General features: G+C 42.9%; 2 protein-coding genes across 5 annotated transcripts in view; one reads left to right on the forward strand and one right to left on the reverse strand.

Moving 5' to 3' along the window:
* The window catches only part of col18a1b (collagen type XVIII alpha 1 chain b), a 38,889-nt gene extending 32,553 nt beyond the window's left edge, over positions 1 to 6,336 (forward strand). For both annotated transcript variants that reach the window (XM_083684452.1, XM_083684451.1), the window contains exons 28-42: positions 1 to 5; positions 111 to 182; positions 298 to 372; positions 474 to 504; positions 621 to 674; positions 823 to 857; positions 932 to 1,057; positions 1,458 to 1,617; positions 1,750 to 1,814; positions 1,992 to 2,117; positions 2,247 to 2,279; positions 2,379 to 2,990; positions 3,160 to 3,357; positions 3,848 to 3,963; positions 4,206 to 6,336. The exon at positions 1 to 5 is cut by the window's left edge and continues 49 nt beyond it. In XM_083684452.1, coding sequence (XP_083540578.1) covers positions 1 to 5; positions 111 to 182; positions 298 to 372; positions 474 to 504; positions 621 to 674; positions 823 to 857; positions 932 to 1,057; positions 1,458 to 1,617; positions 1,750 to 1,814; positions 1,992 to 2,117; positions 2,247 to 2,279; positions 2,379 to 2,990; positions 3,160 to 3,357; positions 3,848 to 3,963; positions 4,206 to 4,419 — 1,922 coding nt within the window. In that variant the 3' untranslated portion in view covers positions 4,420 to 6,336. The remainder of the gene's footprint in view (positions 6 to 110; positions 183 to 297; positions 373 to 473; positions 505 to 620; positions 675 to 822; positions 858 to 931; positions 1,058 to 1,457; positions 1,618 to 1,749; positions 1,815 to 1,991; positions 2,118 to 2,246; positions 2,280 to 2,378; positions 2,991 to 3,159; positions 3,358 to 3,847; positions 3,964 to 4,205) is intronic.
* Positions 6,337 to 6,479: 143 nt separating this feature from the next.
* On the reverse strand, positions 6,480 to 15,032 carry slc19a1 (solute carrier family 19 member 1). 3 transcript variants are annotated; one of them, XM_083684453.1, is made up of 6 exons: positions 14,952 to 15,032; positions 13,583 to 14,052; positions 11,554 to 12,349; positions 10,644 to 10,836; positions 9,995 to 10,136; positions 6,480 to 9,044 (listed from the first exon to the last, which is right to left on the reverse strand). In XM_083684453.1, the coding sequence occupies exons 2-6, from the start codon at positions 13,865 to 13,867 to the stop codon at positions 8,841 to 8,843; spliced, it is 1,620 nt and encodes a 539-aa protein (XP_083540579.1). In that variant the 5' UTR covers positions 13,868 to 14,052; positions 14,952 to 15,032; the 3' UTR covers positions 6,480 to 8,840. The 3 variants fall into 3 exon arrangements, with proteins under 3 accessions (XP_083540579.1, XP_083540580.1, XP_083540581.1); XM_083684454.1 differs by having other exon boundaries at positions 13,583 to 14,256; positions 14,952 to 14,965; XM_083684455.1 differs by lacking the exon at positions 13,583 to 14,052 and having other exon boundaries at positions 14,952 to 14,966.
* Between the last annotated feature and the right edge of the window lie 424 nt (positions 15,033 to 15,456).

A 15,456-nucleotide genomic window follows, 5' to 3' on the forward strand; every position in this document is an offset into this window, starting at 1 on the left:
GACCAGTGAGTACCTCTGTTGAGATACTAGTGCAGTGGCCTACAAATAATTAAAGTGTACATCCCTGCAATCTGGACAGAGCCATGATTGCACTGCTGTGTTGATTGTAGGGTCGTCCTGGTACGAACGGGATCAAGGGAGAGAAGGGGGATGTAGTCTCAGGGACAGGATACAGATACTCAGTAAGTATGACACTTTGACTGCTTAAATCGGTTTGATCATCAGGTTGCTTTGGTTTAATAGTAGTGCATGGGGGCAGTGCCACAGCCCTAACCCAGACTGATCCTTGGCTTCTAGGGTGGTGCAGGCCCACCCGGCCCACCTGGACCCCCCGGACCCCCCGGACCCGCAGTGTCAGTGGATAGATTCGACGTGAGTAGAGACAAGTCACTAGACCTGCCTGGGTTGAATACATTATGTCAAATACTTGGCAATAGAAGGTCTAGTGCTCTAACTCATTTTTTCCATTTCAGAGGCATGATGACATCTCACGGTTATATCCCGGTACGTCAACTACTAATTCTGCCCGGTCCCAAGTTCCAACATAATCAATATATTTTGCGGGAAAAAAAGTAGAACTCTGCATATAATGATGACTAATACAATGGTCTTCCCATTAGCTTCCAAAGGTGATAAAGGAGATAGAGGAACGCCAGGAATACCCGGAATACCAGGTGCTACTTTAAACAACAATTGTTCTTTACTGAATTAATAGTCTACCATATCTCAACTGGTTGCAATAAACACTTTATTATAGCCTTCATATTAGCTTGTAATACGTGGAGACCGATTATCTCTATAAATCTATACCTTCCATCCTAGGTCTCACCTCAAACTTTGACATCTACACTTTCAAGGTAAGCTTCATCACTGTTAAGGAACTAAGTAACTCTTATTGTACAGTATGTGAGTTTGGTGTCTCTCTCAACAGAATGAGATGAAGGGAGAGAGAGGAGACTTTGGCATGAAGGGGGAGAAGGGAGAGCCAAGTGGAGGAGGCTATTATGATACCCACTATGGGGGTGGACACGGAACCCCAGGGAACCAAGGACTGCCGGTAAGAACAACCAATCAATAATGATAACGTTAGTTTTGCAGCACCCTTCACATAACATTTTATCAGTTCTAGCTATGTTTTTTTATCAACAAATATGTAATCATAGTTAATGATACCTGTGAGACATTGTGAGACAGAGTTTTGGATTTGCAATTCCTGTCCTGGAGGGCCGAAGTTTATGCAGGCTTTTGTTGCAGTCCAGTTCTCGCACACCTCACCACGGCCTGAGAGGGAGACCATATTTAGATGGTTATTTGATGTGCTAGAATAAAAAGCCTGTGCACACTGTGACCCTGCTTGACCCTTGTCACTCCCCTCTCCAAATTACCACCATGCCCATGTCCATGTGCAAACCCTTTAAGGGAAATAAAGTTCTATCTATGTGTTCTCATCTCCCCAGGGTCCAAAGGGTGACTCCATCATAGGCCCGCCAGGGCCACAGGGCCCACCAGGTCACCCAGGGAGAGGTCATGAAGGCCGGCAAGGGGTACCAGGTCTACCAGGGCCCCCTGGACCTCCAGGGTCATCCTCCTCACCTGGGGCCTACAGGCCATCACAGAGTGAGTGATTTGCATGCATGCACGCACACACGCACGCACACACACACACACACACACACACACAATCAAATTATTTGTGGTTACATACACCAATTGTCATCTCAGTTAAAATGTGATGTTTTTATATCTTAGCCATCAATATCCCAGGACCTCCAGGCCCCCCTGGCCCACCAGGAACCCCTGGTCAGTCCTCTGGGGTGAGTTAGTAACTCCTACTATGACCCTAAACCACAACCAACTGCTTCTGAGTCAGTGTCTGCGTCCCAAATGACACCTTATTCCAGCATATAGCTCTTAGGGATGTAGCCAATATGATGTGTACAGTATAGCACATGCATGTTATGACATTAGCATCGTATCTTCCTTGTTTGTAGGTGATGGTGTTGAGGTCGTATGACACCATGACAGCCACAGCCAGAAGACATGCTGAAGGGACACTGGTGTATTTAATGGACCAAACATTCTACATTCGAGTGAAAGACGGATTCCGGCAAATCCAGGTACAGTATTTGACAGTATACAGCACATTTCTAAAACAGAATTATATATAGGTCTATTGTTTATATCCAGTAGGTACGTACAGAATTATACATGTGCCTATCACCAAACATTTTAACTCTCTCTTTCAGCTTGGAAATTACATACCTTTACCCCCTAACCAGGTGAGTCAATCACTTCCGAAATGTTCTTAATATTATTGCAAGGATATATTTCCTGAGTATCATTTTCATACTTTGTGGATCATCTCTCCTCATCTATAGGGCAATGAGGTGGCAGCTGTCGAGCCCCCTCCTGTCGTCCACTATTCCCCAGACCACCCGTCCAACGCAGGGCCAGATCATGTCTCCCACAGTGATGCCAGCACAGAGCGGCCACCCAGACAGCCAGATCACGCACAGCCAGACTCACAGCACCCATCCCAGCCGGACTCACAGCACCCATCCCAGCCGGACCCATGGTACCCATCCCAGCCGGACCCACGGCACCCATCCCAGCCGGACCCACGGTACCAACCCCAGCCGGACCCACGGTACCAACCCCAGCCGGACCCACGGTACCCATCCCAGCCGGACCCACGGTACCAACCCCAGCCGGACCCACGGTACCAACCCCAGCCAGACCCACGGTACCAACCCCAGCCAGACCCACGGTACCCCGCACATTCAGAACCCAGATACCCGGCACCCACTGACCCGCGGTACCCAAGTTATGCAGACCGCCATAATCCTGACCAGCCTGATGGCAGGACCTCGGTTCAGCCAGGCCAGCAGTACCCGGTTTATCCAGACCCCCGCTATCATACCACCCCCCAGCGCAGGCCCAGCCCACCTGAGCCCCAGACCCCCGTCCACAGACACACATCAGGCCCAGGGGTGAGTAGACATGCACAACATCAGTCATGCACACAGGGTGTATTAGCTCCATACTGTCACCAGACCTGTGTCAAATACATTTGGTGCTTGATTTAGCTTGGAGTTTGCACTTTTGGGACTTCTCCATTGGTTACATTTTTTCTAACCCAGCCTTTTCTGTTTATCCCAGCTTCACCTCATAGCTCTGAACACCCCCAAGGATGGTAACATGCAGGGTATCCGAGGGGCAGATTTCCTGTGCTTCACCCAGGCAAGGGCCATAGGGATGAAAGGAACCTTCCGGGCCTTCCTGTCCTCCAGGCTCCAGGATCTCTACAGCATCGTCCGCAGGTCAGACAGGGACCACCTGACCATAGTCAACCTGAAGGTACTTTAGCTAACATTGGTAGAAAAAACATGGTATTCAATTGTATACAGTTATCAATATTGATAAATGACTGACTTAACTAACTGATACAGTGCCCTGCGTAAGTAATGGGACAGTGAAGCATTTTTTCTTCTTTCGACTCTACACGCCAAACGTTTGGATTTGAAATCAAGCAATTACTATGAGGTTAAAGTAGAGATTACTATTTCATGGTATTCTGAAATTACACCACTTTTTATGTATCGTCTCCTTTTTTGAGGGTACCTGAAAAGTAATGGGACAGATTTATCAAATGTAGGCACTCATGTTTAGTGTTTGTTTACTTTAACCTCATAGTAAAATCCAAACTTATGCAGTGTAGAGCCAAAAGAAGAAAAAATGCTTCACTGCCCCATTACTTACGCAGGGCATGTATTTAGCCTTTTTCCATCATATTTTGTATGTTCATGCTGTGTTTTGTGATAGCACACAATAACCTTGCTATCCTTAGGACGAGGTCCTGTTTGACAGCTGGGACTCTATCTTCGGTGACTCTGAGGGCAGAATGAAGGAGAATGTTCCCATTTACTCCTTTGATGGCAGAGACATTCTCAAAGAAGACGCATGGTGAGCTACAGTTCACACAGCACTGAGGGTTCCATTTTCACATTTGGCTAACTTGCAGAGATGCTACCATTAACGATTGTATTACATATATATACATATATATATATATATATATATATATATATATATATATATATATATATAAAATATATGTAATACATGCACACATACATAAATATATGTACCTGAATTTATTTCCATACATTTTGATTGTCCAATTCATACCCTCCCTCCTCTCTTAGGCCAGAGAAGATGGTCTGGCATGGTTCGTCCAGCAGAGGGCGTCACCATGTGGATAACTACTGTGAGACGTGGAGGCTTGGTGAGCGGGAGGTGACAGGCATGTCCTCGTCTCTGCAAGGCGGCCATCTACTACAGCAGAGCCCCAGCAGTTGCTCCAGCTCCTTTGTGGTGCTGTGTATCGAGAACAGCTACATCAGCCAGTCCAAAAGATAGGCCTGAGACATACAACGCACGTGAGCACACACACACACACACACACACACACAGGCAGATCCAAGAAACAGGTTTAACCTCACCTGTACTTGCCATCTTAAAGTCCTCCAGTCCACAAACACTCACAATATATGGTGCTTTGTATATAGAACAGCACACTGTCCAGTGTCTGACTCACAGTATTCAGTATTCCTACAATGAAGAGCCCAAGAAGATACCAGGTTTCCAAGAGAACACACAGGTATGATTATTCTTGTGCAGCAAGAAAACACTTAAATTTGTCGATGTTTCCATTTCACACTATTGACATTGATTTGAAGATGAGTCCACACATTAATAAATACTAAAATAAATCATGTTTTTATGTCCTCTTGGAACCCCACTAGCTGCATTTGATTGAATTGGGGCCTTAGTCCAGCTGACCAAATAGCCACATATCCACAACATCCCCCACTTGGTACTGTGTATCGAGAACAGCCACAACCAGGCATAAATGGACCCCCAACCTCCCTGCCCCCTTATCCTGTTGCACTGATTGCAGCTGACAAAACAGCCTCCATGCACACGCATGCACACACACACACACACAAACAAACTGTCTTGATCTTTGGATCCCTCTAATGCCTGGTATTCCAAACCTGTAACTGTAAAATAGTGATCAGTTAAAACTTCGGGAAGGTTTATTTGAACTTACTGTATATCCAGTCACACAACTCAAGCAAAATACCTAATGACGTTCTAAAACTATTAAGGCACATATGTCTGCCAGAGGACAAGCTAAATGTTGCAGTATTGTACATGAAATGTATGTTTGTTCATTTTATCCAATGTTTTAATTTTGTATTCACTTTTTAATCTGTACATTTAACCAGTTTTTAGCACTATGTATAACATTGTCTTAAATGTTGGATTTTCTTTAACTGTTGGATATGCAAGGGAAGAGGATATTTCAAATTATGTTTTTTTGATAATAACAAAGGTTTTAGTGTTTAGTAAGTATTTATTTTTGATTAACACAAAAAGTCATTTTTAACAGTCATGCTTTTCAATATGGGACTCTATTGACCAGTGTTCATGCTACATAGCTACTCAAATGGGCAAAGAACATGTATCAAGCACTAGAAAGAGGCTGGCCACATGTTATGCTTTCTGGTTATAAAAAAACACCACAAGTATCAAAAATAACATTACTACATAAACAAGACAAATGTGCATTTCCAAAACAAGTGCATGTCTATGCACACTCAGTGTATGGTTACAGTTGACAGGGAACATAGTATTTTAGAAATTAAAGGACTTTTGGAACCCAAATTTGTAAAAGACAAGCATTCACCTGGCATTTGAACGTAGGACTTAAATGTTGTGGCCATTTTATACTGTACTTTAAAAATGGCTGGTTTATTACAGAGTGGAGAGGATCAGGGCTCTCATGTCATTATAAATAATTCTCAATCTCGCTTTTCTAGGGGACCATTTTATGTCCTCCTATGAATCATGGGCCTGCAATAAAATTCCTATGCCATAGATACATGGGATGTAGTCATTCCAGATAAACACGCTTCTACACATATCCACAGATGAAATACTATTCTATATGAACATTGTCAATAAAAAAACGGAAAGTAGTCAACAGTCATTGGAGATGCACACGATTGTCTTGAGTTGCTACATTTCCACAGATGATCCATTCTGCTCATAACTATTCTTTAAGAACATTCTGGAATGTTGCCTCTCAGTGACTAAACCTCTGTATGAACCCAGGGGTTGTTTCCTTAGGTGATGTATGTAGACTGTTGTTTCTCTCACTCTTCAACTTTTAGGACAGACCAATGAATAACAAACAAATGCTACATGTTTTTTTTGTTTTTTTTTACTGATATATTTGTAAATCAAAAATAAAATGTTTCACAAAAGTTGCTCATGATATTCAGTGTCTTTTCTTACAGCAACATGTTTCACGGTCATTCACCAGAACTTCATATTCTGCATTGATTTAAGTCAGTGTGACAATAACATAAGAAATATTGTGACAACTACTACAGCTTACCTATAAAACTCATTAGTTAGTACACTTCATGGCATATAGGTGTATTCATACATTTTTTGTTTTTTATTCTTTATGACCTGTACAATCAGTAATTTTGACTATAACCTACTGTAGGCCTCATCACTATGGGTCAAATCCTTTAAAGTTCAAGTTAGAATTCAGTCCAATTTTACTATGGGGTTTCCCTGACCAAGCCTAAACCATGACTAAATAACATGTTCAAAGCTAAATATCCATTGTAAATGCTTTCTAGTTCTAGGATTAACCTGGATTTGGGAAACCACTACATATACCCTAATCACACTACAGAACCATACAGCGCTGTACTATACAGTTCAGTTCAGGTTGGCCCCTTAGTGGGTAAAGCCCCCACTGTTCCCAGGTGCTTCTCCACTAACAACGTTGTCACCCTCTCTACAGGTACTTCATAGACCCTTAACTGTACAGTGTACTCTGACATCAGTAACTGTAAGCATTTAATACATTGGACAATAGTCAACCTCCTATACAATTTAGTACAAAATGTCACTTGACAGCAGTTCAAACTAAAAGGTCATATTATAAATAAAATACATTTAGGTAGAATCAAATAAACACAATTGTGGTTGTACCCTTTAGAGATGCACAGATCCAATACCGGGCATCGGTATGAGGCTGACATAGGCCTAAAATGCTGGATCGGAAATCGGAGATTGGGAATGCCATTTACCAATCCGATGCCATGACGCAAACTTGTCGTAAAGACGTAACACTTGTGTCGCCGACTGACACGCGAGTGCGGTGACAACAACAACAACCATGTCTGTGGTCTGGAATTACTTCACGCTGGAGAGAGACACTAGCAAAAGTGCTTGTTACAAAAGGCCAGTGCTGAGGGGTGGTAGTAGCATTTCACATTTCTACACCACCAACTTAATTAAGTGCTTGAAGAATTAAGTAATTGAAGAAGCGTCATGCCAAAGAACATGACGTTTCCCACCTTGACCATGGTGTTTATTGTTTTTAGATGGACAAGAATGAACAGCAATGGAAAGGTTGTCTCAGCGCATCCCTAGACTACCATGAGGTTGGTATACAAATACAACAGCAGGACCTCAAAACATTATGCATTACTTTTAGGATAAACCTTACATTCTAAAACTTTCTTTCTCTCTAAAAAAAACTATTTTGCAGTTCATAAAAGCCCTCAAACATTTGAGCTAACCCTATTTTACCACCCCCGTGGATAGACAACAAAGCAAAACATCAACAGCAAATGTGAAAACTAACAACTTGATGCAGTTTAAACGTCCGCAAGCAATACCATTTTTTTTTATGAATCCTATAGATTGACAAATAATAACATAAGCGTTCACCTCCCAGGATGAACCTTTTTAGTATGAGAAAACAGCGTCGCTCCAGATGACGCATTCATTCCTGTGGCCTTCCTACTATTATACATCACTCTATCCAATGTGAGATTCTCACTGTGGGAGAAGCCAGACATGACTGGAAGCGACGGATGATCAAAGGCTGTAATTAAGAAGGCAAATGAGAGTGTAGCTAATAGACGAAAAATCGAGGAGTCAGCAGCCCAAAACAATTACGTCATTTTCGTACGTCTGCTTATTCTAAAGCAATGCCATTGTGATCACATAGCAATCATCCTAGATCCCCGTCTCACTGGAGGACAGCTATACAGCCAATAATACTGTATGTGCAAAGATCTAAAAAAAACATTTAAAAAAACAAACAAAAAAAAAAAACGATACAATTGCATGACTTGATCAATTCTTCAGTATTTCTGATGATTTTAAACTGTTTTTGCAAAGTATCTAATACGATCAATAATCACCTGGCGCTGGTAAGAGAAAAAAGGGTTCCCGAAATGTTGCACTTTTTAGAATGTCTTTCCTCCGTGCTCGGGATGGGATTTATTTTTCACTGGAATTCTGAAAAGGAATGAGTAAAGCATTTGCAATCATTTTGCAAAAGTTTCAAATGTGTGTTTCTACCGCGAGAGAAATTCGTCAACCAGGAATTTGCTTTGGGATGATTTTGAGTAAGAGAGTTATCCACCATATGATGTGTTATACATGCATCAGGCTATAGGCTCCATTTCGAGCTGAAAATTGAAGGTAAAAAATTACTTTACGTAACTTGTCATTTCATCGTGTAGCAGCTTTAAGGCACTAGGGACTGTGAGGGTGAACAGTTACTGTTCAGTATTGCTGGTAAATCCAATCTAAAAACACCTTCACCAAAAGTTCAAATCACGTAAATATTTAACATCTTAAATAATCAGTCTTGTGATGTCTTAAAGATTTCCTCCAAGTTAGGGGTTGAGTGACAGGGGGATGTCACTCTGTGGGAGGGGGCTATCATGTCCCAAAGCTTAGACCTTGATGTTGTTTCCATTCGAGAGAGGTTCTGTCTCAGAAGGGTTCACGACCACAGGGCTGAGATCGGTGGGTGTGGCCTGGTCTGTGGTCCCTCCCTCTCCTCCTGAACGGTTCCTGAAGTGGCGAATGATGACCCAGGCAGCGCATACCAAGTAGATAACTGTCAGCAAGGTAAAGTAGAAAAAGTAGACCAGGAACTGTAACACAAAAAACAACAAAATTATTTTCGAGCAATTGTCCATTCCCATGCAAGTGTTTGTCAAATTCATAGGCTATGTGGTCATAGGTTCAGCAGCAGGTTTTCGGGTTGTTGCTAACAGAAGTCTGAAACTCTGTACAGAATGACTCCACTGCTGGTGATCCTATTGAATGTTTAACAGTTGTTCTGCTGCTGCATCTCAGCACATTATCAACACTGTAAGGAACAACTCACCCCCACACACACACACACTAACTTCTGTAACTTCTGTTGTTATAACAGCAATAGCAATCTGTTGTTATAACAGAAGTTACCATTTGTGTTAATCGTCAACCAATATATCCCCTAGGTAAGTTGTGAAATGTTCTTCTTGACTAATTCCACATACCGTAAGATGTGACACCCCTGCAGTTATGAAAGCTGTTTTGACAGGGTTTATAAAACATTTTCTTGTAATAACTCAATCTGATTGGTTGGCAGCTGTGTATATTCACAATATAACACTGCGCCCCTGGATAATTACACTCTTATCTCCATCTTTGCAGGCATTGTTTTTACACATTGCTTGACATTGACTAGCATATCAACTGTGGTGGATTACTAGCGCAGTGAACCCCTTTGACAGTTACAATGTTTCCAGCCACGGTAACATTGATAACATGGTAACGTTGCCATGCATTATCAGCAAGCAACTGTGCCTAACATCACCAATAACATATTTATAATATACTACGGCCTCTTGTGCTTTATTGCTTACTTATACAACAGCCTCTGTAGGTTACGTACAGAAAATGTTGCAATATATTAGTACAATATATGTTGTTGGCTTTTTTGTTGAAAGCCTGTGTGTGTGTCTGACTGCCTAATTGCTGTTTGTGTGTGTATGTGTGTGTTAGAAATGAGACAGCGAAAATAAAGTATGTGTGTTCAAATTTTTGCATGTCTTACCTGGGAGCGCACAGGCAGTGCAAGGCCGTTCTTGTCTGCTATGATGAGGACAATGGTGGTCTTGAGAATGGTCCCCAGGAAAGTGTTGACCCCAAACACCAGGGCACACAGCTCCTTGGTGAGAGATGAGGCTATCTGGAAACTAGAGGTACCACAGCATTAGGATAAGAATTGGTCAGTTTAGACAAGCCAATCATGTTTGGAGCCTGCGTTCAATAATAATTGTACAAATCCTTTATGACTGTGTCCTAACTGGAGACAGTTTTGGATGCTACCTGGCTCTTTAAATCAGTGCCTGAACCTTAAAAAAAACAGTTATGAGGAAAAAAAAAGGAAAAAAAAACCTGTTATGAACCAGTTTGTGTTTAACCACTTGTTAACCCTAACCCTCTTGTGCTTAACTCATTAACCAAGATTTCCAGAACACTCACCACCTAGAATGCCAGGTAGATGCATTTTTGTTGAATAAAGTCACCCTTGGCACTCTATAATGTTGACCATTTGGGTGACTGTATTCACCCTCAGCACTAAATGAGTTAAAGCAGTGCGACTTAAAACAGTGTTAGGTATGAGCACTTACTGTGCAGTGTTTGAGACAGGTATTGAAAACAAAGATTGTGAAAAGAAATACGTGTAGCCACAAACATACATGGCAATAGGCACAAGGAACTGGTAGAAGCCCCTGAAGAGGCAGTAAGCCACGTAGCAGACCCAAATGTTGTCTGTGGTCCCCATGAGGAGCAGCAGGCCTGCCTGTAATGCCGTGATGAGGCCGATCACCAGCTCCGACCACACGTTCCACCGGATCTTCACAAAGCCCGCTGCAAATGACGCTATCGCACCTGTGGCAGAGACGGAGGTTAATGATATACAGCATTGGTCACCAACCCTGGTCCTCGTAAGCCATCAGATGCTCAGCCCAGCACTAACACACAATATTCAACTAGTTGGTGACCGCTGAGCTAAAGTGAAACTGTACATCGATGAAAATGCCTTAATGATACATAGTGTAACACGCTTTTAGTTACTTACTTTAGTTATCTTGTCACATGGCTGTAGGTCAAAGGGTTTGTCTCAAAGTTTAATATAACAATAATCAATTCGGGACATGACTGTTGTCCAAGTTAGCCTTCATCCTCAGGCACCAATACAGATGTTAAACATGTTAATATCAGGAGCATATTTCCCATTGTTTCCTTCCTTTATCTGAACGTGACCGCTGTGTCTTACGTCACATGCTGCTTAATGAATGAATTTCACAAATTGGAAGGCATATGTACAGTACTTTGTGTGTCCTTGCTAGCTGTTAAAAGGTGTCCTTTGTGACATAAGTCTGAGATGAACTCTTTGACTTACTGTCGTCATGTGACAAGATAACGACGTTGAAGAAACACGTAACTGAAAGCATGTTCCAACTGGACTTACAACTGTTACGTCTTACTTTTCTGTAGTTAACATATTTTGTAAGAGTCATTAATGGCCAACATCCCAACCCTGCTTAGTATCCTGCCCAAAACAGAAACCAAGCGAGTCATTGCCGTTAGACTTCGAGCCCTCACCCAGTAGTGTGGAGATCGCTTCCACTCCCCCGTTGTACACATGCTTGTCCGTTGTGGCGGGATACACTTGGTCCCACAATATGTGGACGTAGAACAGCACCAGGTAGTAACCTGTGGAGTTGAACACCCACCACAGACTCCAGACCCTAAGGCTGGGCTTCCTCACAACGTTCCTCAGCTCCTTCAACATCTGGACAAACACAGAGTCCTTCCAGGAAGAGGCACTTGAGCCCCCAGGTGCTGGTGGGGCTATGCCCAGGCCTGCCTCGCCCAGCTTCATCTTGGCCAACTCTGCCTGGGTGGCATCTACGGATGCCAGTTCTCTCTGTGCCTGACGGTGGGCCTGGTTGAAGAACATGGAGCGTTTGGGCCAGGGCAGACACATGGAGAGGACCAGGCCGAAGCTGACAAAACCCAGAGAGATGGCACACAGGGTAGCATAGGACATGCTCCCATAAGAGATGCACAGCTGGCCCAGCACTGCACTGATGAACACACCCATGAGGACGGAGGACCGGGAGTAGCTGGCCACGCGTTGGTAGAGCTCCGGTGTCACCAGTGAGAAGATATAGGAGGAGTAGGCCACTCTGGCTGCCATGGTGATGCCATAAAAGAACTCCATGAACTGCATCTCCAGCATGGAGGAGCCCAGAAGCAGGATCAGCCATATGGAGACATGGCTGAGGCTCTGGAGGATCAGCACAGGCTTGTAGCGCAGGAAGTCCGTCAGCAAGAAGACAGGCACCAGCACCACCATGTAGGAGTAGGATAACACCGGGTTGATCTCGTTGGTGACCTGCAAGGGGAGAAAATAACACCAAAAAAGCTTAAAAAAAAAAAAAAACATTAAAAAAGGTTCCCAATTACTCCCTCAGAGAATCATTTTGCAGTTATACAACCAGCAGGGGAGATTGGGGGAAGAGTGCATAGTTGGATTAGCAGCGTAGTTTTAGACCCAACAGAAGAAGCCTTGACAAAAGCTCTAGGAAACGGTGAAAAAACCACTGAGTTATAAAAGCTACAAATTAAAAAGTTAGGTTGATACAGTTGGAGGTTTGCATATAATGTTAGTGTCCATATTTGTTTTTTTTACAGATTGATCATGGACAAAACAAATGTTGGCAAGATAAAAGCTTTTTTAGCAAAAGAGCTAGACATGAACTACGGTTAAGAGTAGCCTACAAAGAACACACAACCAACAAATAGAATAAGAAACATTTACCAGTGGTATGTATTTTTGTAATTAACATGTTAAATGCAATTTAAGTTATTTTGAATGTGCCACCATTACATTTAGTGAGCAGCAAGTTAGGGCTAAGCAGCAGAAGAACACACAGGCTCTGAGAAAGGACAGAGGTAGCAGAGAGACAGCTGTAGCCAGCAGAGCCTGAGTCAAATGAGGGACAGGGGTGAGCTTGACGGTTGGAATAAAGGGATTTATTGATATTTATTGATGTGATCCAGCACGCCCCTGGAGGCTGCGACCCCGTCCCTGCGCCCCCCCCCCCCCCCCCCACCTAAGCCCCTTCATGAGCAAGGAAAAACCCTGGAGACTCCATATGAAGTCATTAAGTTAATTTGTTGCCTCTGAGACCGCCAAGTCTGCAGTTACAGTGACCAATCCGATAACACCAGCACTGACCCACTTTGTAGGAATGTGAACCTTGACCACAGTTAGGTGGGTTACTGCACTCAAACTGTGATTACATTAAAGTCCAGAGGGTGATCCGTATTATGCAGCTTCATAACATTTTTTTTCCATCACTTTCTGGAATTGTGAGGTTGTTCAAGCTGTAGGAAGAAGTCTCACAAACACCTGTGTGTGCGTGAGCATATATCAGGGTAGTAACATCACATCATCTGCTTTGATACCAAACATTACCCGAGCCTCAATTTGAACACAGCATATATTTACTGAGCCAAGTTTAGCTTTTAATAATGTCTCTCCCTCCAACACCCTTTACATGCACGCACGCACACTTTAGGCTACAGAATACTGAGGTGCAGTTATAGCATGTGCATCACTAACCTGCTCCCTGGTGAAGTTCTTCTCTGTGCTGAGCAGGTATGGAGTTATAAACGGCTCCCCAGGTTTCAGCTGCACCATGAACCCATAGAAGCACAGAAACACCACCGACCAGTGCCAGTTTTGTGGGTTCTTCTCCACAGTGTCTGGGGAAGCATGGCCCTCAGGTGGGGGGGCAGCAACCTCCGGGTCCAGGTCTGTATCTTTCGAAGCAGGGTCCTTCAGGTCCAGTTCGCCGTCTTCCTTCTCAGCCCGGTCCCCACTTGCCATAGCGTCATTGTCCACCATGGTATTAGCTGAACAGTGATACCCAAGTGAGTCCCAAGTGTGGGCCTAAGTCTTGCTGTGTCAAACTACCATGTGGTATGTTAGTGAGGTAAAAAGTGTTCTTCTTTCTGGGCAGTCAGTGAAGGGAGACCAGATGTCCTGCTGTTACTGCAGATATCCTTATGCCCTCCATGAAGCATCCAATGCTAAATATTATTGAGGGGGTAAGAGAGAACCATTTTACAATTAAATGAAAAGGGAGTAAGTGCTACATGTAGCCATGTACATGTAGCCATGTACAAGTGCTACATGTACGCGTAAGGGACGATGTTGACCTCTCCCCCATTCCACAGTTTGACAATGATTGAAAACAAGCTAGGTAGCTTACAGCTGTACGTGTCATTGTCAACCTGTAAAAGATAACAATATCGACAAATAGTCAGTATTTCCTGGAAGTATGCTGTCACATGACAGGTAAAATCGAAACTCTCCCCTCCGTTCACACATTAGACTAATAAAAAAACAAGAGCAACCAACCCCCATACTGCCCAACATATCACAGACGGTGAATGGCAGTGTATGTTATGTAGCGTCTGCAATTATTGGAAAGCTACAGAATCAAAACCCTATCAGGTGGTGGCAAATTGGTAACACTTCACCAACGTTCTTATACTTTCTATGCAAGCTTTGACTAATGCGACGAAAGATTAAAAATCAATACACACATGGACAGCACGAGACCACATATTGCAACACAATTTCAGATTCTATATGGTTGATATGGCTAGCTGTTTAACTTTTAACTGATACTGTTTTTGCCTTCTGTGTGATTTACTTGTTTGCTATGAGAAGCTAGTTACTCCGCAAGCGGTGTGCCTGTAGTTTGAAAGCTAGATAACTACCTAGACAGTTACTTAAGCGGCTAGATAACGTGGCTACCAATCTAGCTAGCTAGCCACCTAGTAGCGAACATTACAATCATGGAAGCTGAAAAGAGCCAATCAGCAATAAGCTGTATAACACCGTGACAACTTAGCAAGCTTGTTGAAATATTGTCATGGAACAACTTCACCCGTTCATGAGAAAGAATGTGTTTGAATCCTACCTGATGGTCTAACGATCCTCCTCTCCCTCGACTAAACTCATGTGCGCTGCTTATCCAATCTTGCCTCATCTGTGTTCTCTGAGCTCCAATAGTGGAACTCCTCCCATCTACTTCCGGTCAATGTAAATGCATGTAAATTAGGATTTGTTAAAAAATAAGAGCACCCAAATTAAACTTTATCTTGCATCTTTAAACATGGTAAATAGGGATCAAGGAACCACAAACAATATGCTAATCATCTTAACAAATATATATCAATCATAACCATATACTATTTGGTATAGTATTGCCCCAAAAGGGTTTGTAATTCTTATATCCTAATTATTATTATGAAATGGTATTGCCCCAGAATAATGGGGCTGTACAGGACTAATAGGAGCTACTATTGAACAAGCAGATTCTGGGTAACTCTGTATTATAACATACTGTATCTGGTCATGGGGAGCACCATGTAGTCAACCTTGTTCATCTTCTGTGATTTGTGTGGCTTTTAATCAAATGTTTG

The sequence above is a fragment of the Argentina silus genome, assembly GCF_951799395.1.
Source record: "Argentina silus genome assembly, chromosome: 14".
Taxonomy (NCBI): domain Eukaryota; kingdom Metazoa; phylum Chordata; class Actinopteri; order Argentiniformes; family Argentinidae; genus Argentina; species Argentina silus.

Coding starts and splice junctions, on each gene's coding strand:
- slc19a1 (XM_083684453.1), bottom strand. CDS start 13,867: ATGGTGGACAATGACGCTATGGCAAGTGGGGACCGGGCTGAGAAGGAA. Junction 12,350..13,582: donor AGAACTTCACCAGGGAGCAG/GTTAGTGATGCA, acceptor CTCCCCTTGCAG/GTCACCAACGAGATCAACCC. Junction 10,137..10,643: donor TTCCTTGTGCCTATTGCCAT/GTATGTTTGTGG, acceptor TGGTACCTCTAG/TTTCCAGATAGCCTCATCTC.